Source organism: Micromesistius poutassou (genome assembly GCF_964030765.1).
Source record: "Micromesistius poutassou genome assembly, chromosome: 10".
Taxonomy (NCBI): Eukaryota; Metazoa; Chordata; class Actinopteri; order Gadiformes; family Gadidae; genus Micromesistius; species Micromesistius poutassou.
In genome coordinates this window covers 3,804,129-3,829,896 of record NC_140280.1, presented here as the reverse complement: position 1 = coordinate 3,829,896, position 25,768 = coordinate 3,804,129, and the positions used below count along the sequence as shown (strand labels likewise).

The 25,768-nt window shown below is 47.0% G+C and overlaps 1 protein-coding gene across 1 annotated transcript; it reads left to right on the top strand.

Moving 5' to 3' along the window:
- The first annotated feature begins 1,269 nt into the window (after nt 1-1,269).
- ar (androgen receptor) lies at nt 1,270-25,409 on the top strand. Its single transcript, XM_084473936.1, has 8 exons — nt 1,270-2,834; nt 10,800-10,951; nt 12,142-12,258; nt 16,610-16,900; nt 18,149-18,293; nt 19,703-19,833; nt 21,196-21,347; nt 21,871-25,409. Exons 1-8 carry the CDS (start codon nt 1,696-1,698, stop codon nt 22,027-22,029), a joined length of 2,286 nt encoding a protein of 761 aa, XP_084330062.1. The 5' UTR covers nt 1,270-1,695; the 3' UTR covers nt 22,030-25,409.
- The last annotated feature ends 359 nt before the right edge of the window (nt 25,410-25,768 follow it).

Here is a 25,768-nt window from a genome sequence, read left to right as displayed (position 1 = left end):
CTTTTGGTCTTGTGTCTTAATTTTTCTTAAAACAATTGTAGCTGAAAATAAACAGCCAAATTACAACCAATAGCTTCAGTCATTGAGGGCAAAAATAGGCCCAATGATAGGCCCAGATTTACAAATCAAGAGTAGGCCTGATTTGACTAATTGGCTTTGCATCCTTTCCTTCTGCCCTTGTAGTCCAAGACATGCTGCCCACCAGCTTTCAAAGTACAATGCTGCTACTGGTGGATTTGTATCAATTTTATTCACATAATTATCCCTCCCTGCCATTTTGTAGTTCACCAAAACACCCTGAAACAACTTGATTCTCACATACTTATGCCACCACACGCCACTAACAGTGCAAGCAGGCCAATGGCAACCAAGCGTGCAGTCCTTCCTCCCTCACTTTAAAAACCACCAGCCGCCACTGTAATAACTTCATATCCTGGGGTTGGGTTTCACCTCCCAGTCGTTCTACAGCAGAGGCCTGCTTTCTTCTCATTGTCCGTCTCCTTCCATCCGTCCATAGCCCTTATTTTTCCTCACAGTCAAACCACCAGTAGAATCGTTAGACATGAGCTGACAAGATATATAAAGGACTACTCATGCATTGTAAAAGGCTGTTAATCAAGATGTGAACTAAAACATCATTGGGTAGAAAGCATTGAATGGCAAAAAATTACCAGGTAAAACTGAGAACTGTGAAGCGAGTAATGAGTTAGTATTCCTGAGGAGAGGAGAGCAGGAACCTTCAGAAGTTAATCAAAAAGATAAATAGGATTTATTGAATAAAGTTTCCTCCTGAACAACATGCAATATTACAGCTCTGATTGAGCTAATCCACGACACTGCCTCTGAACCCAGCCCAAACATGACCTCACTACAAATATACCTTCTCTAGCATAGGTCTATTTATAGGAATTAAGATTAATCATCTATTATTATTATTATTATTATTATTATTAAGGACACACACACACACACACATGCACAAAATGTTTGTTTTGTAAAAGGTAATCATTGTTGGCTGCTGTGTTGAGATTACGGAGGACAAAGGTGTCCATATTTGTGGCTCCCTCTTGCGTTAAACTAAACAGAACAAACATCTCGTGTGTGTGTGTGTGTGTGTGTGTGTGTGTGTGTGTGTGTGTGTGTGTGTGTGTGTGTGTGTGTGTGTGTGTGTGTGTGTGTGTGTGTGTGTGTGTGTGTGTAGCTGGGTGTTCGGTTGTATTTCTGTGCTCGGGACAGGTAGGAAACGGAAGAAGAACTTCCATCAAGTTGGCCACCTCCACCTCAGCTCAGTCCTCAGAAAACTGAAGACATCTGGGATGAACCCTCAGCCGACTCCACGTGGACACTTCACCGCCCGTCGCCCCGCTCACAATAAAAGGATCTTGTAAACGCGGAACCACCCGAATTATATAGATTACGCACAGAAATCAGAGGTTTTTTGTATATATTCTGGCCAGGCTCCCCCGACTAGGAAGAGCAGAGGAGCTGATTAGGAGGAGGACAGAAGGAGACCAGGAGGAGACCGGGAGGAGACCAAGCGCAGTTAGGGACTCCTACCGACCTCCAGCCCCCTTCCCCAGAGCGGGGAGTTGAGCGCAGCACAGAGACACGACACGACCGTTTCCCGGAGATCTTTGGACTTTTTTCGGGTCCAAAGTCGACATTTCCCGCCGTACATCCGCCTCCTCCTGGGAGATGAGCCAAATCAACCGACATTTAGTTTGTAGCAAAATATGGCCAGGAAAAGTTAGGGGGGAGAGCGACGTGAGGAGCCGTCCCAGGACGATCGACACTGAGGCGCGACGAGTGCATCTGGTCAAAAACAGCTCGAGCGGCAACCGAGCTGAGGCGGTGTTGGTGCAGGACTATGCCCCGGGACCTGGCCAGGACCCTGCCCCCGGATCCAGCCGCGGCCGCCTGGAGCCCCGCGGCGGAGCCATGGAGACGGCGGCGTGCCAGCAGGCGGCCGGCCGGATCAACTGCTCCAACCCCGCCTGCGCCTCCATCTCTGACACGGCGCGGGAGCTGTGCAAGGCGGTGTCCGTGTCCCTCGGGCTGGCCGTGGACTCCCACGACATGAGTGACCCGGACCCGGGTCTGGGTCCGTGTTCTGCGGGGAGCGAGCAGCAGCAGCAGCACCGCGGAGACTACCTGCTGGGGGTCTCTCAGACAGCCCAGCGCCCCCGATGCGCCAACAGCGACCAGCAACTGGTGGAAATGTTTAAAAGTCCCGAGGACGAGTCGAGCCTGCACCACCTCCTCTCCGCCCGCTGTCTGGACGGAACGCAGGGGGACTTCGACGGCGTCTCCTCCAAAGAAATTGACCCTATGGACACGGCCCATCAGGGGACCTGCTACCCCTACGGCCCGCCGCACCCGGCCGCCCACTTCACCAACTTCGCCCACCACGGGCCGCCCGGCGCCGAGAGACCGCCGACTGCCTACCTGCCGCCTGGAGCGGGGAGCGAGGTCGGGGCGGAAGCCCTGGAGGAGAAGTACGTCGACTACCTTCAGGAGCAGTACAGCGTGAAGATCAAGTCCGAGGCGGTCCACAGCGAACCCCACAGCGGGGCTTTATGGGGAACTAATTACAGCTACGACGGGACCGGCAGCGGCCCGTACCCGGGTCCGAGGCAGTGCGTCAACACGCACAGCCTGGGGGGCAGCGGCGCGCTAGGGGGAGACCCGTACGAGAGGGGGGTGCTGCGCCGGGAGCGGCCGGGGCCGGAGCAGTGGTACCCGGGGGGAACGCTGGCCCGGCCGCCCTACCCCAGCCCCGGCTACATCAAGAACGAGGTGGGGGGCTGGCTGGACGCGACCTACAACGACCCCCGGTGAGGCTCACAACGTCACAGATATATACCAATATAATATATATTGTTGATATATAATATATCAACTTGACTTATTGTCTCAGTTCAGGACTTCAGCTAATGTCTCAAACCGCGGATGGATGGTATAAAAATAATTAACTTTTAACAATATCGTATTAATATCCTAATAATACAGTGCATTTGAGTGCATTAGAGGACATTTGAGTGCATGAGGACATTTGAGAGATATAACATTAATGGGTTCTGTCTGAAGTGTGTTTGTGTTTCTGGAACCAAATGTCGCTGGGAGGAGAATCAAACTTTCACTACAGAAAGGAATTAACATTAACATTAATAACATCAACATTTAAATTAATAACCCCTATTGTCCACCGGCTCATCATCAATCTCACATTATGAAACGAGGGCCAGGGAAATCTGAAATATTATTTCACTGTTTCAGGGTAAACACAATTGCGTAGTTAAAAATATTTTTTCAAATATTCAAGGCAACAGTCCTAGGCAATATGTAAGCGTTTATTTTAACACTTTTTTGTATTTGTATAATTTACAATTCTACACTTTCATAAAAATATAGTATTTTTTTTCCAAACCCCAAAAATTGGATTAAAACATATATGTATAAAAAAAATGCAAGAGTAGAAAAGCCCATTGTGGACAGTTTAGCATGCTGTGCCGTGTCTGGTTTTGGCACCAGTGCACACCAGAGGGATGTGCTCTGGTTCTGTTCGGTTTTGGCGGAAATTCTTAATCTTAAACAATCTCTTGTTTTCTTTCAACTGTTGTTTTGGATTTTCGTCTTCAAATTCTCTGCAATCAAGCGCTGCTTTAAAATGGGTTTAGCAAAAGAAAAGTATTTTCCCACATTAACCTCTATCCTGTCTCTGATTCACTCCTGATGCAAATACATGAGAGATATTTCCCCCATATAGACCCCGTTCTATATCAACCCCAGATACATTATATATCACGCATGGATATTTTTCTCTTTTTAAATTCCTTTCACATTGCAACAAAAACAAGAGTGTGATTTTGAGTTTGAGCATTAACATTGAGCAACGGTTTATTTTTTTTTCCCCCCCCAACACTTTTTATCCATCACGTCACTGGAAGAGACTCTCACCTCTGTCAACAGAATCCAGCCTCTTCTTAGTAATATTTAAGAATAGAATATATACGATTTATGCCACTAAATCCCACATCAACAGATCCACTACCGACCGGGCTGCTAGGCTCCGGACGCAGCCCTGAAACCAACCACTGTGCAGCGGGAATGCATGTGAGGACTCTGCGTACAGGGGTTAGTAGAGGCGTCCTAGCGTAGCGTCGCAGGTTAATAAGAGTGCAACACAGCAAAGTGTATTCTCCACAACCAGGCACAGACGCCCAGACGGTACTCTCTTAGCAACTCTGAATGTTTGCCCGACAAAAGAGCGTTAACCTGTTTGATGTGTGCCTAATGGGCACACATAGTGCCAAGCAAAGGTAATCTCAGCATGCTATTGAGAAAAAAAAAGCAAAGGAAAAACAGCGCTGAAATCTGATTTCAAATTCAGCGTTCTCCTCGTCTTTCAACGTTTGCGCTCAACCTTCCAAGACCAAGGTCACTCCCAGACAAGTCGCCCCCACAGACATGCTCAGAAGGCCATACATAGTTCATAGACATAGTTCTCCTAAACTCAAGACACACTGCTCCCCACTAACCCCCTTCTTAGCTCCTAGCCTCTCTCCTAGTACCTAGCATCTAGCCTCCCTCCAAACCCCCCTCATAGCCTCTACCCTCCCTCTTAGTACCTTGCTCCTAGCCTCCCTCCTAGTACCTAGCCTCTCTCCAAGTACCTAGCTGTGGTTGTGGTTTGGATGATGGTGGTTTTTGGTGTTGGTCGTCAGGGTGGAGGTAGTGGTTTGGGTGGAGGTGGTTGTGGCGGTTGGGGAGATGTGATGTGCAAGCTAGGACTTGTGCAGAAGTCCTAGCTTCTAGCTCCTAGCCTCCTATCCTCACTCTTGGGGTGGTGGTGGTGGAGGTCATGGTCGTCTACGCGATGGTGTTGGTGTTGGTGAGGTGGTGTTGGTGGAGGTTATGGTTGTCTAGGTGATGGTGTTGGTGTTGGTGGTGTGGTGGTGGTGGAGGTCATGGTTGTCTAGGCGATGGTGTTGGTGTTGGTGGGGTGGTGGTGGTGGAGGTCATGGTTGTCTAGGCGATGGTGTTGGTGTTGGTGGGGTGGTGTTGGTAGAGGTTATGAAGACTAGGCAATGGTGTTGGTGGTGGAGGTTATGGTTGTCTAGGCGATGGTGTTGGTGGTGGTGGTGGAGGTTATGGTTGTCTAGGCAATGGTGGTGGGTGTGATGGAGGTCATTGTTGTCATGGTGTTGGTGGTGGAGGTTATGGTTGTCTAGGTGATGGTGTTGTTTGTGTTTGCGGAGTCGTGGCGTGTTCTGCGTTCAGGTTACCAGATTCCTGTCTGATATCGTCTGAGGTCTCTGTCGGTTCCTGTGTGAGTCTGAGCGCAGAACAGAGCCACCGTATGTTGGACTGCAGAAGAGCCACGGGCCCCCTGGGTCTGCGAGGGCCCGCTCGCGGTTCCCAGAATAGACGACGAGGACTTTTCCTTGGGGATGAGAGCCTCAGTCTTTCCCTCCCAAGAGCCTCTTGGGAATGGCAGCACCGCAGATACAACATGGCTGATTCCATTGCAACACGGAATGACAATTTATTAATACTTCAAGGTAAACGGGCCAAGTAACCAAAGAAACACAGAGTAAATCTCAAACGTTTGTATTCCGCAAATCCAAGACAAAACATTTGCGAGCAGCCCAAGGTTGGAATGTTACGTCACATCCTAACATCTACGGCCTATGTTTCACAGCAGGGTAAGGAATGACTTGTTCATCGGAACCTCCCAAATAAAAGGCCTCTTCTCTTCACCGCTGTCGTAGTCCTAATCTAGCGGCCAATGGGTCTATTCCAGGTCTTGCACATCTACATCTTTTTCTAGAAACTTATCTTAACTTATTATCCAAAGCGACTTACAAACGTTAATACACACGCCAAAGGCGGAGTCAACCACGCAAGGCGACAGCCAGCTCATTGCTCAGGGACACCTCGACACTTTAGGAGGAGCTGGGGATCGAAATAGCAACCGTTTGGTTCCAAGTCAACCCGCTCTACCTTGTGATCTAAGCTGACATGTAGGATATTGTGCTAGTGTGTTCCACTGTTTTCAGTTGGATCCCCGAAGGCGAGGGAGTGCAGTGTGTGTAGTACATTAGCCAGGCCTTCTCCATGTTGGCCTATTAGTTTGGCCCCAGAACACTGTGTTCTTTTAATTCACCCATCCATGACTTATTGGCTTTAACCTTGTTCATCCAACATGGTTTAAGCGTGCCTTAACTTTGGTTAAACCTGTTTTTTTATCTGGTTCTCTGTTGACAGTTAAAATAGTTAATTCAACTTTGTGCAGTGGAGTCTACAGACTTTTGACACCCTCTTATCCAAACACAAAGCCATCACAACAACGCCCGTCCACCACACGATTACCAGAACCCTGTCACAGTACAACACCAGAAAAAGCATTCGTTTTCCCCTCCTGTTATCAATATTAATGATGCGTGACAACAGCATCCTACTGTTGAAATTATATGTCGTAGGATCGGATCCCCGGCCAACTGTAGGTGTGACGGTGGCTCGGCTCCAGTTCACTGGGATTGACTGGAGTTTGGCAGGGTTGGAGCCTGATGTGGCGGCGGCCCACTTCAGACATCAGCACGGTGTTGATTTGTTTGCGGCTCCGTCTGGCTCGGTGCCCGCGGGCCCAGCAGACGCCCACGTTGTTCAACAATGACTCAACGTGTTTCCGGCCTGAACCTTCGCCTCAGCAACCGCCACGGGGTGAGCTCAGGGTCAGCCTGCAGAGTTCCACCGGACTGGTTGGACAATGATGGGGACTGAACCATAATCACAGTTATGGTTTAGCGTGCGCGCCCAATGTACACACGCATGCACGCACGCGCGCACACACACACATGGGCTCACAGACGCACGCACACATCCCGCGCATGCGCGCACACACAGGCTCACACACCCTTCGCATGCACGTAGGCATGTACGGTATAATGTTCTCTGTGCTAAATGCTAACATAACAGCCTACTAACAGGTCCTACGCCTACTGTGCTAAGCTTAACTGATGCTGCTAACTCAATTAACTAACACTGGCCCTCACTGGTCCAACATCCCTGTGAGGAACTGAGCTGACCCGGGGTTTCTAATTGGTTCTAATTGGGAGGAGGTAACCCCACCATGGCTAATGCTTTCACATGTCTGGATTCCAGACTGCCGGCCAGGTCCCAACGTGTCGGAGTAATGACACGCTCTACTGTACCACTTCAGCCTGAAGCCTCCTGATTGGAGCACTTTGTCATGGCTGCTGAGGAGCTGTCAGGAGCTAATGACACGCTGCCTAGACAACCCCACAACAGCCTGCAAGGCTGACTGCTGACCCAGCCCAAACAGGCCCATTAAACCTTGAGATGAATAATAATACACACATTAATCACCTCTTCAAACGTTTTTCCTTCTGTATAAAGTTTGTGTCTGTGCCATAGCAGGATTCAAACTCACAACTTTTTAATGGGTTCATTCCACAATGTCGACGCCCCCTGACCCCTACCTGCTCCTTAATGACCTGTCTCTGTACCGTCTAACCCCTACCTGCTCCTTAATGACCCGTCTCTGTACCGTCTAACCCCTACCTGCTCCTTAATGACCTGTCTCTGTACTGTCTAACCCCTACCTACTCCTTAATGACCTGTTTTATTTCTTTATTTTTTTAGCAGGGACAATGCACAGCTCATTAACAGTACCAGAGTTAGCTATAAGCTATAAGCTTTTCATCTGTAGTCCCTGGGCAGGAAACAGAGGATCTCTGTCAAAAGGAAAACCTAACACTGAAGTATAAAAACAGTAACACACAATTCTACAACAGTAAAACACAGCAACATAATACGAACAATAAAATCACAACATTAGGACACCTCAACAACAACAACAACAACAGCACAACATTAGGACACCACAACAACAGGACATCACAACATTAAGACAACAGTCTATGCATGATGGGTACATGCTTGGGTTAATTTCAGCCATGACTTCATCTTACATTTAAAAAACAGCAAAGGTGTTCCACTCTCTTATCTGGCTCGGTACTGAGTTCCGAGACTTTGTGGCTCTAACTGAAAATACGGATGTGCCAAACTCAGTGGATCTGTGCTGTACTACACAGTCCCCTCTGTTGGACGTTCTAGTTCTCCTTCCATTGTCTGAGCGCAGTGACACAAACTCATTCAACGGAGGAGCGGCCAAATTGTTCATTATTTTGTAAACTAAACATACATCAACAAGAAACACAAAACTTTCAAAGGTCATGAGGTTGTGCCTTTGAATGATTTTACAGTGGTGATATTTGAATGGCTTTTTGTCCAGTACTTTGAGTGTTTGTTTGTAAAGTGTTTGCAGTGGAGCAAATGTTGTTTTCCCAGTTTGTGACCAGCTTGTAAAACAGTATGAGATGTGTGAAAAGATCATGGAGTGCATGTAAAGTTTTGCTGCATCCAGAGGGAGCTGGTTCCTAATGTACCTAAAATTCCTTAAATTGAATTTGACTGTATTACACACCTGCTTCACATGTTTCTTAAAGGAGAGCTGTGAGTCAACAGTTATTCCTAAATATTTAAAATTTGAAACAGTCTGGATCCTTTCTCCATTAACAATGATATCAGGCTGATTTCCGTTTTTTTTCTATTATAAAAGTACATGCATGCTGTTTTACAAATATCTCAACTGTCTCCGCGATCTGCCTTTACAGAGAGATCGTTAGTATCGTGCTACAGTGCACATTAGGGCTGTCACTTTTTATTCAATATTTGAATTTGCATTCAAATACTCGTAGATATTCAAATACATTGCTTGATATTTGATATCCATTCAAATTAGATTTTTCTCAAAAGTGACAGTTCTAGTGCACATTCAATCAGTTGCAGTTCTATGGCTCATACACACATCCAAAGTTGTTTTCTCAGCCAAATCTTAAATCACACAATTTGCTAGTCCGTTACACGCCTTCCTTATAGAGACACACCAATATAACCAATTGGTGTGTCCAATTGGATGACAACAATAATTTGACATCTGTAATATGGAACTGGTTTGGATTTTCCAAAACTGCAAAAATTGCAAAGATAAGGTTCACTGACAGTCAAACAGTAACTTGTACTCAATGTACTGTTCAGTAACTTGCAAAATAGTCTTAAAAACCAACATGAAAAAGAATCATGATAAGATCGTGGATCGTGATCCTACCTGAAAAAAATTGTGATATGATATTTTTGCCATATCGCCCCCACCCCTACTTTAAATACTAGAACTCAACCTGACAGGACGAATAACTTTCGGTTGTACGGCCACAAAAAAGCACATTCAAACAAATGAAAACTTCATCAAAACAGTGTTATCGAACTAAGTCCAACATTAGTGTGATGTAGTCCGTGGTGAGTTTGCTTGTGAATTCTACGCCCCGAGAATGTGGTAATTATCACTTACTCCCATCGGTGTGCTTTTATGACGAAAAGACACTGGTTATAATTCAGTGCGAGACAGTGCCTGTGATCTCTCCCAGGCCGTGGGCATCGGGACATAGTGTTGCGTTCAGAAACTTGTCCTCTCATTCCCCCTCTCCGACTCTCTGGCTCGGAGCTGGGCGTGGAATCATCTGCAGACACATCACCAGGTGGTTTCAAACACGATGCATCCTTATCAAGTAAATACAAGTCTAACACCAGAACACATTACGGTGTGCAGGGAATGTACGCATGTGTCCAACAGGTCTTGTTGAAATATGCTTGTTGATACCCCACAATTAATCTCCCTCCCTTTCTCTTCCAAGTAAGTGTGTGTGTGTGTGTGTGTGTGTGTGTGTGTGTGTGTGTGTGTGTGTGTGTGTGTGTGTGTGTGTGTGTGTGTGTGTGTGTGTGTGTGTAGACTGGGTACAGTGTGGGTTCCTCCACTGTGGTTTACTGCTCTGTTGTATACTATAGCAACATACAGTAGTAGTTGTTGTAGTAGTAATAGTATACTAGTAGTAGTAGTAGTAGTAGTAGTTTGCTACTCTCCATCCTCCTGTGCGTCACGCAGAGATCTTGACATCTCCGTCTGTGTCAGAGGGTTGTGTCTGTGGCGGTCCAGACACAACCGGCCCCCAAGGCTGTGGTGAGACAACCCCCGACACACCCCTACACCACACCCCCCCCACCCCGTTGTCCTTGTGTTGGTGGTGGCCTCTTTCCCACACTGTTCCTCCGCCCCCCCCCCCCCCCCCCCCCCTCCGCTCCCCACCCTAGCCCTCCGCCCCCCAGCCCTCACCCCCACCCCCCACCCCCACCCTGTCTCTCGGTTCGTGCCACCGATGGTTGGAGTCTGGAGACACTAAACACAATAGTTTTACATCCTGCTGAGTGAAAGGTTTCGGCGGCGATCCTAATTCTGTCTGACGGATTCGCCTTATTGGGGGGGGGGGAGGATTCCCCAAAGGGACCCACAGTGAATTAATGTCGTTAATGAGCAGGGGTCAGGGCACCTCAAGGTCCGCTGAGGACATGGGTGTTCGAATCTGGGACCTTTGGGCTGAGAGTAGAATACCCCCTGCCCTGCCCTCCACTGTGGTTTGACGTATGGAGAGTGGCTTTGGTTCTGGCCATCACAACCTAGATCACCTCAACTAATCCATTTACCACGGTTCTCCGAGGTGTAACAGTGCTAAAGGAACCATGGTTCTTCGGGGTGTTACAACTCTAAAGTAGTCGTAGTTCTATGCGGCGTTACAACCCTAAAGGAACCCGGTTCTCCGAGGTGTTACGGCGCTAAAGGAACCCAGCTCTCTGAGGTTTAACGGGCCGTCTCGGTTCTCCAGGTTCGACGGCGGCCGGGAGCACATGTTCCCCATGGAGTTCTTCTTCCCGCCCCAGCGGACGTGTCTGATCTGCGCCGACGAGGCCTCCGGCTGCCACTACGGGGCCCTCACCTGCGGCAGCTGCAAGGTCTTCTTCAAACGAGCTGCCGAAGGTAAATCCTAAAAAGACTTCCATACTGACACCCGACACCTGAGCCCCAGCACCAGCCGCCCTCTTCCTGGGCCGCTGATCTCCGGACCTCCCCCCTCGACCGTGGGACAGGGAGCGGAGGGCCTCCGCGGAGGGCCTACGCTAGGATGGGCCGGCACTATCTGCTGCACCACACCTGTGTTTACATTACAGTCAGGGCATTTACCAGATGCTTTTATTCGACTTACAATAAGTACATTTGTCAGAAGAAAGAGAAACAACAATATATCGCTGCTGGTACAGTTAGGATGTTCATAGAACCAAGTACCAAGCACTAACAAACGCTATGTTAACCCATTCCCCGTATGCAACAAAGATAGATGGATAAGATGCTACACAATGCTTAGTACTGTTTTTAAGTGCCAGGACGTACACCATACAATAAGTGCGTACATTAAGGGCCAGGACGTACAACATACAATTAGTGTGTACATTGAGTGCCAGGACGTACAACATACAAGTACGTAAGAGGGTGTGGGGGGGTAAGGGGGGAGGCTATGCAGAGTCGAGGTGAACTCTAAACAGTACAAGCAGGGGTGGAACACGACCAGGAAGATATTTCTCATTAGTAAGGGTAACTGCGTAGTATTCAAGAAGTCTAGTTCAACTCTAGATTTAGGTTTTATTATGTACTTTGTAAGAGGCCCTTATTTTGGTTTGGTATTTATGAAATGTCTCTGGTACTTTGGAGGCTTAGGAGTTCCCTTTCATGTTGGTCGCTTTCTTGTTTTTTTATCAAAACTTCTTCAAACAAGCGTCATCATCTTTATCATTATCACCTTCATCAGCATAAAAGTGATTTATTGGTGGTTCCAACACTTCAACCAGAGACCGTTCCACTGGCCTCGGAGGTCTCGTCATTGAAGTGGAATTTAAATTAATCATCAAATGTCAAACAGATGTCTGTCTCTACCACTACACTGTTGGGTTACAACCAGTTATTGGTTGTTTGACTGTTGTTTTACTGTGGTTTCATTGATGGGTGACCAGATAACAGGTGATTTTACTGTGGTTTCATTGATGGGTGACCAGTTAACAGGTGGTTTTACTGTGGTTCCTGTGGTGGGCTACCAGTTAACAGGTGGTTTTACTGTGGTTCCTGTGGTGGGCTACCAGTTAACAGGTGGTTTTTCCATGTGGTTTCTGGTCCAGGTAAACAGAAGTACCTTTGCGCCAGCCGGAACGACTGCACCATCGACAAGCTGAGGAGGAAGAACTGCCCGTCCTGCCGTCTGAAGAAGTGCTTCGAGGCGGGGATGACCCTGGGAGGTACGACCGCTCACTGCCCTCCTACACCGCCTCCTCCTCCACCTCCTCCTCCACCACCGCCCCACACGCCTCCCGTTCAACATCTAAATGTCCAACTCACTGACCCACTCTCTCTTTGACCGTCTCCAGTTTGTTACATTAACAGTTACATTTACATTAGGGGAATTTAGCAGACACTTTTATTCAAAGCGACTTACAATAAGTACATTTGTTGTTTCTCTTGTTAGTCTCTCATCTTCACTCTTCACGTTGATCCAGGCCCTGTCCCGCTCAGTCCACCCCACGTTGTGGGGTCCCCTTGACCCTGGTCTGGCTCCTTATGAGCCTGGTGTCGGTCTCCAGGGAGAGGCAGCTACCTCCTAGCTTCAGCCTCTGCCTGTAGCCCCCTGCCTCACACACCACCACCACCACCACTGCAGAGCCAGAACCACTCCCAGTGCCAGAGCAACAGAGAAAGCTGGCATGTGGAGGAGAAACATTAATGGCTTCCCATTACCAACTTCTTGATACCCCCCCTCCCTCCCCTCTCTCTCCAAGCCTCCCCTCCATCTCAAGTCTCCCCTCCCGCCCTCCCCCCTTCCCTCCCTCCCACACCCTGCGCCCTTCAACTGTAGAATCATCACAATAGGAGATGTTACAGATAATCTAGACCCCTGACGGAGCCGCCACGCAATTTAGGCCTCTTCCTCGCCCTGCTCCTCCTCCCTGCTCCTTCCCCCCCTGCTCTTCCCCTTCCCCTCCCCCCTGTTCTCCTCCTCCCTCCTGCTCCTCCTCCCTGCTCCTCCCCTCTCCTCCGCCCCCTGCTCCTCCCTGTTCCTTTCCCCCCTGATCCTCTCCCCTGCCCCTCCTCCCTGCTCCTCCTGCTCCAGCCCCTGCTTCTCCCTGCTCCTTCCCCTGCTTCACCCCTCTCCTCCTCCCCCCTGCTCCTCCTCTGCTCCTCCTCCTGCTCCTTCCTCCTGCACCTCCCCTCTCCTCTGCTCCTCCTCCTGCTCCTTCCTCCTGCTCCTCCCCTCTCCTCTGCTCCTCCTCTTCCTCCACCTGCTCCACCCCCCTCCTCCTCCTACTCTTTCCTTCTGCTGCTCGCCCCGGCTCCTTCCCCTGTTCTCCACCCCCCCTTGCTTCTCCTCCTACTCCTTCTCCTACTCCTCCCCTGCTCCCCCCCCCCCCCGCTACTCCTCCTCCCTCCTCCCTTCTCCTGCCTCCTCCTCCCCGCCACTGCCAGCCCCACTCTGTGCAGTAGAGGGAGATTGACGTGTGGTGGACTAATTTGAGTCTTGTGTTCAATTTTCGCTCCCTTCCATTTTCTCCTTCTGTTAACATTGAAAATTGTGCCTCTGAGCACAAAGCTGCCGTGAGACATGTGAATTAAAGCAGCAGAGATGCTGGTAATTTCGCCACCAGTGCCTGACAAGCACCTGTGGAGGAGATGGATGGGGATGCGATGTAATGCATTGTCAGGAAAGAGGCACACCTCGTCTAGTGGAAGAGAGGCTTCCTCTTACACCTTAAGTTCTCGCCACACGCCGGTAATGCACTTGTTGTGTCCCGCACAAGAAATTGTGATATTTAGTACAGCAGGAGAGGATAAAAAATATTTAAAGTCTTGCGCCTGCACTTTTATTTATCTTTTTAAGAGACAAAATCAGTACATCACTCAGAGTGGGTGAGACAGAATTATTCTTTACAACTTTATGTGAAACTAATGTAAACACACAGATGTGTAGTATAGCCATACTACCGCTCAAAACAATTGCTGGCAGTGGTATTTTAATATCAGCTAATAAAGGTTGATTAGCTGATTAAGACGCAGAGCTCTGGGGACTGAAATGGAGATCTGATTACACACTAATAACACCTTTGTTGGAATTGCCGTCTTTACTTAAAATTGTAAAAGGAACAGCGAAGATTTACCGTCAGCATTTCATTTGGAACAATGAATAACGCATTACTGCCGGGACAATACTGGCATCTACGACGTGAACCGGAGCACACTTCTACTTTTTAATTATTTTACCAAATGATAAAGTAATCTCTTTTTTTTTTTCTCTGTCACAGTTGAAATCGAAAGTTGACAGTTGATATCGTCAATTAATACTCGTGAAATTCTGCATTTCCAAATGTTAAGGGGATATTCATTTGGAGAATTAATTATAGATACCCACACATAGTTAAACACACACACACACACACACACACACACACACACACACACACACACACACACACACACACACACACACACACACACACACACACACACACACACACACACACACACACACACACACACACACACACTTTGGTTCGCTCCGTCGCTGGTGGTAAAAACCGGGACGCATCACAAACGTTTATTTTGCAATCCAGGGCATCAGACAACTGGATACAATTCCTCTGTTCACATCATTTGACTGAATATAATTATTATAAATTATTATTAAAATGGTTAAATATTTTAAACCATAACCCAAATTTGAAAGACAAGGAGGTTGTGATTTTCTAGCTGATGGGAGATCGGCTTTAAATCTGACGTGTGTGTGTGTGTGTGTGTGTGTGTGTGTGTGTGTGTGTGTGTGTGTGTGTGTGTGTGTGTGTGTGTGTGTGTGTGTGTGTGTGTGTGTGTGTGTGTGTGTGTGTGATTGACACACCTGTCGATGAAATCCACCCTGACATTCTCGATAGAGCGGTTTTTAATTAACAGCTTTCATTTGAAATGTTTGTTAGTGGATCAGAAATGGAAATACAATACCTAACAATTATACTCTTTCAAAAAAATCTCCAGCTTTCAATTTTGCTGCTTTGGAGCGGGATACCATCCCCCCACCCCCCCCAGCTCAAATAGGTCTATTATTGGAAATGTAATATTTACAAAACACAAAGTGATGCTCTACCAAAGTCTAATAAGCCACACTGCTCTACAAAGATTATTTCAACTTTTAAAATGATTATTCACTTTAAAAAAAAAACAGCAATCATGCAGTGTCAATACTATACTTCAAGGCAAAACTAGACAATACTAATATTTTAACACACACACACACACACACACTTAATTAAAATTAAAATAAAGTTAAAATCTGTAGAATATTAAAATGCATGTTTGTGCTCCATTTGTGCTCCAAGTCAACGTCGAACCTGGAGCACAGAAAACCCTGTTAGCAGCTCAGAGAGCCGCGCTTCCTTTAGTGCTGTAACACCTCGTATGACCATGATTTATTTACAGTAGTAACGCCTCGTAGAACCGTGATTTATTTACAGTTTTAACAGTTTGTAGAACCGTGATTTATTTACAGTAGTAACGCCTCGTAGAACCGTGATTTATTTACAGTTGTAACGCCTCGTAGAACCGTGATTTATTTACAGTAGTAACACCTCTTAGAACCGTGATTTATTTACAGTAGTAACACCTCTTAGAACCGTGACTACTACACAGCGAGTGTTAACGAGGGCTTTGCATTAAGCCGCAGAGGAAACAAATGTGATTGGCTGAGGGCAGTCTTGGTACATTGTGGGAGACTGAATTAACATGAAACAACACAAGCAGGTGGTTTCACGGGGAAGGCATCCTGTCACCGTGTGAGTACCGACAAGCAGAGCGAGAGCAGAACGCCGCAGCCCTCACACCGCCTCACACCTCGGAGCCGCCAACACGTCCTCTAATCATGAGCTCCTATTATGGAAAAAAGCCTTCGTCTGCGGATGGAAGCGTCTAATGGCTCCCGTTCCAACCGCTCCGCTCACCAGACACGTGGTTATCATTTGTGTTATTGTTATTATTAATATTCACACATATAAAACATGCATATAAGACCAGCGGCTAGACTTGCAAATCCTGGAGGGGTTGGAGTCGTACAGTAATATATTAGATATTTTAAGCAAGCCTTCTTTTGCACTACGGCGAAGAAGCAGCTTTTACTGGAGATGCAAATAGAAAAGGAGAGAAGGGGACTCCTTGAGGAAACTATTTGTGAGGCATTCTCCCCCCGGCGAGGTCAGGGTACCTGTGCTGCGCAGCGTACCGCCAGGCCTGCCGCATCTGTTCGAGGGCTTCTCTAAACGATTTGATCATCCGCCGGCGAGGAGGAGACCAGAGCCGCCATTGTCAGAAGTTTCCCTTGAATGATTACTGAACACAATGCGGAGACGGAAGGAGTTCCTCACAAATTACCCCGGAGCCCACGAGCAACGTTACCCCCAACGTTAAATGAAATGCCTGATTTGGTTTTGATTGATTGGGTATTTGCAAAAAGCAATACAACAGCGATCGACGGCTGACTTAAGAACCGACGGGCCTGTCAGACTCCCGCCTGATTCCCCTCTTCTTCTTCTTCCTCTCGGTGGTCGGTTTGTGCAGCGAGGAAGCTGAAGAAGATCGGGCAGCTGAAGAACCCCGAGGAGGAGGCGGGAGGAGGAGGGCCGCAGGGCAGCACGGAGCTGATCCAGTGCAGCATGTCCCCCAAGCCCAGCCTCAACCTGCACTCCCAGCTGGCCTTCCTCAACATCCTGGAGACCATCGAGCCCGACGTGGTCAACGCCGGCCACGACCACGGCCAGCCCGACTCGGCCGCCACGCTGCTGACCAGCCTCAACGAGCTGGGCGAGCGGCAGCTGGTCAAGGTGGTCAAGTGGGCCAAGGGTCTGCCAGGTAGGACTCCACCTCTACTGTACAGAAAAGCTCCCTCCTCTGAAAACTGTTCTGTGCCCAGAAAGACGCAGCTCCAAGTTAGCTTTGTTTGGATGTTCTTTGGATTGGGTTATGGAGAAAACAGTTTGATTTACTGCTTTACAAGCAGGCTTGGCAAGTACCCTTCCAACCAAACCTAATCAGACATGCGGGGGAGGACTTGGGAGAGGAGATTGTTTCATGTGTTGTGGAGCTGAGTGGCCTCCAGAGTGCTTGATGGAGACCTCTCAAGAGCCCAGGGTAGATCCCAGGTTGATTTCAGCTAGGGGGCGTTAACCCACTACTCTGGATGTGACGTGTAATCTCTGGTGTAGTAGTATTGGCGGTCTGTCCTCACGTCCTCATGTCCCGTCCCAGGCCACGGGCTGCCAGAGATCAGGGAGGGGATAGCCAAGATTATGAGAAGAGTTGAGGTTCTCAGTGGATGGTTCGGTCCATAAATTATAACTAAAGTGCCCTGGCATTCCCTGAAACCTTTCGACAGCCAATGAGAATGTGCTTTTGCAACTGTGAGCCTGGATGGATATCACTCACTGCTATTGGAGAGCAGTGATTCAGACTGTGATAGCACTTTAAATGGTGATTGAGGGATTCTTATTACCCCGAGATCAATGGAAACAAAAGTAAATATAATAAATTGTGTATAAGTGATGATGATAGCGCAGTTGGGTTTTCATTGTTTTTACCCGTGCACTCGGATGCACATTGTTCTCTCGCTCTTATGTCCGTTTGACCACCAGCTGTGATGTTTATTAGCTATTACCACACATTTAAAAACCCAGAAGTGACATCACAAGTGGGAGGGACCACCCACTGAGAGATCAGCCTTCCAGCTGGACAGAACCAAATGTCTGGTGAACTGGAGGGGTGTCACACATCTGGATCAACTTTCCCACCTGTCCGTTTCCAGCTTCTAGCTTAGTGTTTATGTGCACATCAATAGAGAACGAGGAGAAGCAATAAAAAGGGCCATGAAATGCCTCAACTCCAAGCAACTTCATATAAACAGATCACATTTACAGATAAATCAACTTGTATAGAAGTTGACAATGCAGATAACTAATAACAGAGTCCCAAACGGGTCGGTTTTGAACCGTCTTGTGATGGCTGGTCTGCGTCCCACCTGGTGGTGAAATGGGAGCTCTTTAATGGTGGGTTCTGTGCTGTTGTGTTACTGTTGTGTTGCGGTGGTTCTCTCGGTTTGCTCAGGATTCAGGAACATGCACGTGGACGACCAGATGACCGTCATCCAGCACTCCTGGATGGGGGTGATGGTGTTCGCGCTGGGGTGGAGGTCCTACAAGAACGTCAACGGCAGGATGCTATACTTCGCCCCGGACCTGGTCTTCAACGAGTACGTCAACAACCCACAACCCACAAACCACTCACAATCCAGTCAGCACTGAACTGTAGATCTATGAGCCTTGCATCTCGTATAAAAACAGGACAGGAAAGAGTTTCTCTACCTCTCTTTAACATGACCGGGTGTAGAACTGTGGAGAGAGAACCATGGTTTGTTGTGAGGCAGATGGATCCTGCACGCTGTTAATGTGGAGGGGGGCTTCTGTATGCACCAGCACAGTCCCCCCCACACACACACACACACACACACACACACACACACACACACACACACACACACACACACACACACACACACACACACACACACACACACACACACACACACACACACACACACACACACACGATGCAGCTCTATTCTATACACCATCTTGACCTAGTTTCCCTCCAGAGTCAGGTCAAAGCAGCCAGGCTGGTCAGACCATGGGCACCAGGACTTCTTCCACAAACTAAACTCCTGTGACAGATTTTGACCATGCCTAAAAATAATTAAACCCATACCGTTCTAAAAAAAGCACTTTAAACCAGCGGTCTCCAAGGTATGTCTAAGTGCACGGGGCGAAATGTGTTCATTAGGACAAGGGTGATTTGAACGCGGTCCAGATGTTTGTAGACTCAGTGGCTTGGCCCCAGACCCCGGTACCATGGACACGCATCGCTCAGAGGCTTGGCAGAGCCGGGGAACGGGGAGGGTGGACCAGAGTTTACTGATGTCATGGACATCAGTAAACTCCTACTGTGTCCTCCACCATCAGAGATGGAGTTGATTAGATAACTCAATATCAATACTGGCCTGCCTGTATCAATGCAGAGTAAATATTAAAGGAGCTCTTTGTGAAATAATCTCGTTCCTGCAGCCAGGTGGGTGTACACTTCAGTTACTGAACGATAATAAAAACATGACTATTGTTGAATCCAAGGTTTTCATTAGTGACAACTGATGAGGAGGATTGTTGCATTTGTCTTATATATCACAAGTCAATCTTTAGTATTTACCCTAAATTGGGATCAGAAAAATAAGAACATGAGTCTTGAGTCCCCGGTGGATCTATAATACCTTCTGCTCACCAAGCACACATTACCAGACGACCAATCTGCACTTTCAATCCTGCCCATTATTCTGAACCGACCCGTTCCTCACCTCTGACCGGCCATCCTGCTCCTAAAGGCTTTCACAGAGTCACAGCACAGAGTGGATATGAGCAATATGTGCAAAGCAATTCATCCCTTATTGAGTCTCTCTCTCTCTCTCTCTCTCTCTCTCTCTCTCTCTCTCTCTCTCTCTCTCTCTCTCTCTCTCTCTCTCTCTCTCTCTCTCTCTCTCTCTCTCTCTCTCTCTCTCTCTCTCTCTCTCTCTCTCTCTCTCTCTCTCTCTCTCTCTCTCTCTCTCTCTCTCAGGAACCGGATGCACGTGTCCACCATGTACGAGCACTGCATCCGGATGAAGCACCTGTCCCAGGAGTTTGTCCTGCTGCAGGTCACCCAGGAGGAGTTCCTGTGCATGAAGGCTCTGCTGCTGCTCAGCATCGGTACGTTCCACCGTATTACACCTGCGTCTCTGTACCTCTGTTCTCCACAAGACCCTCCTCTGTATAGTATAGAACTAGAGCTACAGTAGAAAAGACCCTCCTCTCTATAATATAGGGCTACAGTAGAAAAGACTTGCCTCTCTATAGTAAAGAACTAGAGCTACAGTAGAAAAGACCCTCCTCTCTATAGTATAGAACTAGAGCTACAGTACGAAATAGCACTCCTTTATAGTATAGAACTACAGTTCACAGGCCCCTCCTCTCTATAGTATAGAACTACAACTACAGTGAACAGACCATTCGTCTCTATAGTATAAAACCAGAGCTACAGTAGAAAAGCTAGGAGGCTATCTTTTCTCAGGACAGCTAACCCTCCAGTTCCTAACACAATGTTTACCAAAGATGTTTTGTTTCAAATCGAATCGATATATTGAAACAGGCCTGAACTCTGTTGCGATCAAGAAAAACACTCTGATCTCTTTTTAACTGGACAGACTGAGGCCAAAATAACATTTAAGCCCAGGCTGGACCAGAGTCAAATTCTATTAAACAAACAGCCCCCAAACTTTCGCTGTGATACTTAATACTGAACCAACCAGAGGATGCAGAGACATGGGGTGGTAGTGGGGGGCGGGGTCTGCTGCACCAGAGCATGCTGGGAGCTGTAGTCCTCTAGTGTCCTGTAGTCCTTGTTTATTAGGAGATGTCACATTTGATATGAGGAAGTTAAAGGGATGGACCACAGGACCATAAATCTCAACAACACATAACATATCCCAGAGGGATGTTTCCACTACACCGACTGAATATCCCCGGTCAGGAAAAATGTCACAAAGTATATAAATATACATCTCAGTGGCAGCCATACTGATGCTTAACGCACACCTTGATAACAATTAATACCATTATTAGAAGTGAATTACGGATTTCATCACTGTCATTTTCCTTAACTACATGTTTTCTCTGCATGGTCAATATGAAAGCTGGGTCCGTCTGTCTGTCTGTCCCACAATCTCACCAGCATTAGGCTGACATGACGTGTAAGCAACACCCCGTGTGGTTATAGTGCTACATTTAGATCAATTCAATTCAATTACAATTTAATTGTATAGCCCTTAATGACCATGGTCCAGACAGTCTCAAAGGGCCTAACAGGCCATATACTTATCCCAGCCCCCTGACCCTAGCCCCCCAATGTTAACAAGAACAACAAGGCATTAAAACAAGCATCACCATTCATGACACACTGTTTACTTTAACGACCTTTGATGAAGTGTCAGAATGCTCCTCTCGTCACCGGTTCAGCTCTGCTCGGCATTAGCAGGTCGGGAGGTTTGTTTACGTCTCTCTCCTGACCCGCAGTCCCGGTGGAGGGGCTGAAGAGTCAGAAGTACTTTGACGAGCTGCGGCTGACCTACATCAACGAGCTGGACCGCGTCATCAACTACGGCCGCAAGTTCAACTGCTCCCAGAGGTTCTACCAGCTCACCCGTCTCATGGACTCCCTGCAGGCAGTGAGACCTCCGCTTCCCTCACACATCAACATTACATTTACGTTCAGGGCGTTCAGCAGACGCTTTCATCCAAAGCGATTTACAATAAGTACATTTGTCAGAAGAAGAGAAACAATATATCGCTGCTGGTACAGTAAGGATGTTCATAGAACCAAGTGCAAAGCACTAACCATCACTAGATTAACCCATTCCCTAAGTACTATTTAGGGAATATAGTATATATTTTTATTTTTTTATTTTTTTGTACATTAAGTGCCAGGACATACAACATACAATAAGAGCGTAAGAGTGGTGGGAGGGGGAGGCTATGCAGTCCAGGTGAACTCTGAACAAGTAAGTCTTGAGTCTCTTGCTCTAGCTGGTGAGCGACTCTGCGGAGCTCGTTCCACCACTGCGGTGCCAAAACAGAGAAGAGTTGTGACTTTCACACCGGGAGATATCGTACATCCAGACACCGCTGGGATCGGGGGGGGGTTGATTATATACCTATGCGTGTTCTCTCGCTGTCCCTCCCCTGTTCTAGGTGGTGAGGAAGCTCCATCAGTTCACCTTCGACCTCTACGTCCAGGCCCAATCGCTGCCCACCAAGGTCAACTTCCCCGAGATGATTGCGGAGATCATCTCGGTGCACATACCAAAGCTGCTGGCGGGCCTGGCCAAGCCCATCCTGTTCCACAAGTAGAACCTGCTGGAGGACTGGAGGACTTCAGGACGCCCGTGTCCAGAGTTCGGTCCTGGAGTCGCTCGCCGCTGGGCCCCGTTCCACCACGTGAGGCCGTGCTTCGGTTCTCCTCCCGGGATGGAGCTAACAGAGCTCAGGAGATTGTTCTTCTTCTGCCTCAAAGAAGGAGTGTTTTAATAACTGGATCATCGGGGGTTCCAACACACGCTGACGGCCGTTGACAAAAAAGGGAATCTGTCTCCTTGACTCGCGGGCCCAGAAATTAGCTCTTTAGTTTCCACGTGTATTTAGACATGCCAGTTTCACGGGCAAAAAACAACAAAACACTTAAGCTCTAATGGAGGTCCTGAGAAATGGCAGTCGCTGCATTTACAGACCAGAACCAGGTGCCAAATATTAGATTTCTCGTTGCGTACATTCAACCGACACCGCGACGCTGCCGGTAAAAGGTTTCAAACAGGGAACTAGTAAATGGTATCCACCTACGTTTTCTAATTACCATATCTCAGCTAATTATATCCATCCGGCTGTCCTGCTCCGTGCTAGGGGTGTGTTGTTTAGAAATATATTACACCTTTTTATGTCACGGGCGTGCCTGAGTAAAACAATCTTAAGCTAGTTTGGGGTAGATCCACATTTAAATACCTACAATACAAAAACAGCACACCAACAGTAGTGCCGAAATATATTGAAAAGCATCGCCATACGTCCTATATCCTATCGTCTGATCCACTCTCGCAGAGCCCAGCCTTGTACATTTATTTTGCCTTCATGAGACGGTACAAACAGTCTTTCTTAACAGGCTCTTGTTTCAACTCTACAGCAGAATATTGGAGACTTAACTATAGACTGCATGCTTAGTCACTCTCTGAACTCCCAGATCATCTAAGTGTTTTATCTGTAACCAGCTCTTTCTGTATTATAACCGGTCATCCAACTAGTCACAAAACATACAAGTCAGGACGTTTAAAAAAAGAGCCACCAGGTATCTTGTCCTGAGTGGTGTACAAGCCACTGTTTCCTGTGTCAGCATACAACTTTAAACTTCAACCACCAGAATATATTTCGGCCTATGGAAAATGGTTTTGTCAAAAATGCTACTACACAATCTATTCCAATGAGATTTATTGGTTGGGCCACTGAGAAATTCAAACCATCTATTGCCACTCTATTTTGGTTCTAATACAACAGCGGTTTCGGACACATTGGTGTAGATGCCTTCCAACATATCTTGGCTGACAGGTGGAGATCAGTACTGGGTGGTTGTGTGGACCTATTCAAGTAGTAATCGCAATAGACACACAGACAACAAAGCCATCTTCATCCCTGGTTTGAGTTGTGGAAGAGTGCCCTTACCCCTTGTGTGTATTATGAATACTCTGTTAAAACCAACATTTTCTACAGTTTCAAGACTTTAGAGGCATGCCTTAGCTACTCGCTGAAACCGTCTGAATGTCTATTTAAGCCAACGCATTGTAAATCCTGACGATCTTCGAATCGTCCGCCTGTTGTGAACACGATCATTCTTGTGCGATAACCGTTGGTTTTAAGCCAACTATTGAAGTGCATGGTATTTTCGTAGCATTCATCTGTCTCAGTAGCTACTATTGCTTATAAAATGTCATCCCTCTTGGGTGTTTTTTGTAAATGCTGCGACTATCAAATCCAACAGGGAACGATATTCGTAGCTCAACTGCACTATATTTTTCACGCTGTCTTTTTCCTCTTAAAATGTTTTTATATTGGTATTTAAAGTGGGGAGGCGAAAGGGTGAGTACAGATGTAACCTGGTCCTCACTCCTTCTCAAACCATGCAGCACGGCTGCTTGGCCGGCTGTGGTCCTAGGCCGACAGCCAGCTTTTTACATAGATGCTTGCTGCATCTACAAAATATAGTTTCGATTTGCACTGAAAAAATTCAAAGAAAATGCATACAATGTCTTTAAGGTCAGGTGAACTTTTTAGGTGACATGTTGCTGGCAAATTCATGCCAGATAAAGAAATGTACATTAATAGATTTAGCGTTACAGCTATTAGACCACAGCAAACTGAAAAAGAAAAAGAAACAAATTGAAGCAGACTTTTGCAGGAGGCTGCATTTACAGTACTTACTCTTCTACTCTGTATTTACCTCCCCACCTCCCTCATCCCCAAAGCAAGTTGGACACATCCCTTTATAATTGACACGCCCCTTTCTAATTAATGCGTCATAATACTCTCCAAAAGCCACTCCCCTCCTTCATCAGAATAGACCATGAATGACCCAGAGAACAGACTACGTGTTACAAAATTGGGTGCAACTAGAAGGATATGAATGGAGTATATTTTTCAGGAGGTAGGCAGTCGTAATGAATTTGCCATCGAGGCCATACAGTGATGTAGGTAGCAGCCGACTAACCGATCAAGGACTTGACTCTCAGCTGATTATCACTTAGTGTGGACATGTGTCAGCAGATGACCATGACTGGAAAGGGACATTTACCTTTTCCTACTGCACCCAACATCGCTCAACGCTCAACGTGCAGACTCATATTACGCCTGCTTGTTTCATAATTAACGGCTATTAATAGTAGCCTACTACTTTCAACTAATTATACACGAGAAAGGATGGACTCACACACACTGTCCGCTGAAGACGTATCGGGTCCTTCCAGGAGGAACGCTGGGTAGCGGGGGCCCCTAGCAACATAGCGGGGTCCCTTGGCAACGATGCCTTCAACTTCGGTCCGCAAATCCCACAAAGTGACGCAGGAATGTCTGTAAGCGGCACGTTCCGCGCAGTCCAAATGTCCTGCAGTAGATTTCCCATCCTGCAATACTATTGTCAAAAGATGTCGGCAAAACACAGAGAAAAGCTGTTGTCGCTCTCAATCGGGAGCTTTGGAGACAATCAATGTCGCAGGTGTCAAAGTGAGGGAGGGCGGGTTTACACAGCGGGCTCACGGTACCACCTAGAGGTGCAACGTGGAGTAGTGCAGCTTTACCTTCGGATCTAAAACACCGTTTATCAGGCCAGATGTGAGGGGTTTGGGGAAAACAGGTAGGCCTATGAGCCTTGTTTGAACACATGCTGATGACACGGCATGCACTGAGCCAACTTGAAATACTGTTATTTCAATATGTTATTTGTATGTAATCTGAAATACTATTTCTGCTGCAGTTTTACGACACCATGTCAATTGGTATGTGCAGAGTGTAGGCCTACGATCTATGAACCTGGTTCTTTGTACATTATACTTCTATGTATATATTGATTGATGATCTGTCCATTTGGTGTTTTGACTTTAAAAGTACTTTCTTGAATGATTTTTACCTTTTGTGAATTGTGTTTTACAATAATTAAAGAGCTGCACCACCTTTTTAAAGACAATTAAAGCAATTCTGACTGATTCTGACGGATTTTCTTCTCCACCACCACCACCACCACTAGATTAATAAATAACCCAGCTGGCTTCATCTGCCTGTTGATCAACAATGAACCACTCGCAAATTTAAACCAAGGAAACCAAATCATGTAAATAAATTGTATTTTATTTTCCCTTTTGAATAGAAAAAAAATCATTAAAAGTAAGTCCTAAAAAGCCAAACAAATCAAACGAAAACATGTGATGCAACAACAACAATTAAACACTGCGGGAGATGCATCGTTTACTTTAACAACGCTTTTCCTCCCATATTTAGCTTACTGACTGCGGCTCCATTATTATGTAACTGTACAACCCAAAGCTAGTCTGGCATA

Bases quoted from the DNA above. Each gene is read 5' to 3' on its own strand.
- ar (XM_084473936.1), top strand. From the start codon at position 1,696: ATGAGCCAAATCAACCGACATTTAGTTTGTAGCAAAATATGGCCAGGA. The intron at 12,259-16,609 runs GTACGACCGCTC...CGGTTTGTGCAG, and splicing joins GGCGGGGATGACCCTGGGAG to CGAGGAAGCTGAAGAAGATC. The intron at 21,348-21,870 runs GTGAGACCTCCG...CCCCTGTTCTAG, and splicing joins TCATGGACTCCCTGCAGGCA to GTGGTGAGGAAGCTCCATCA.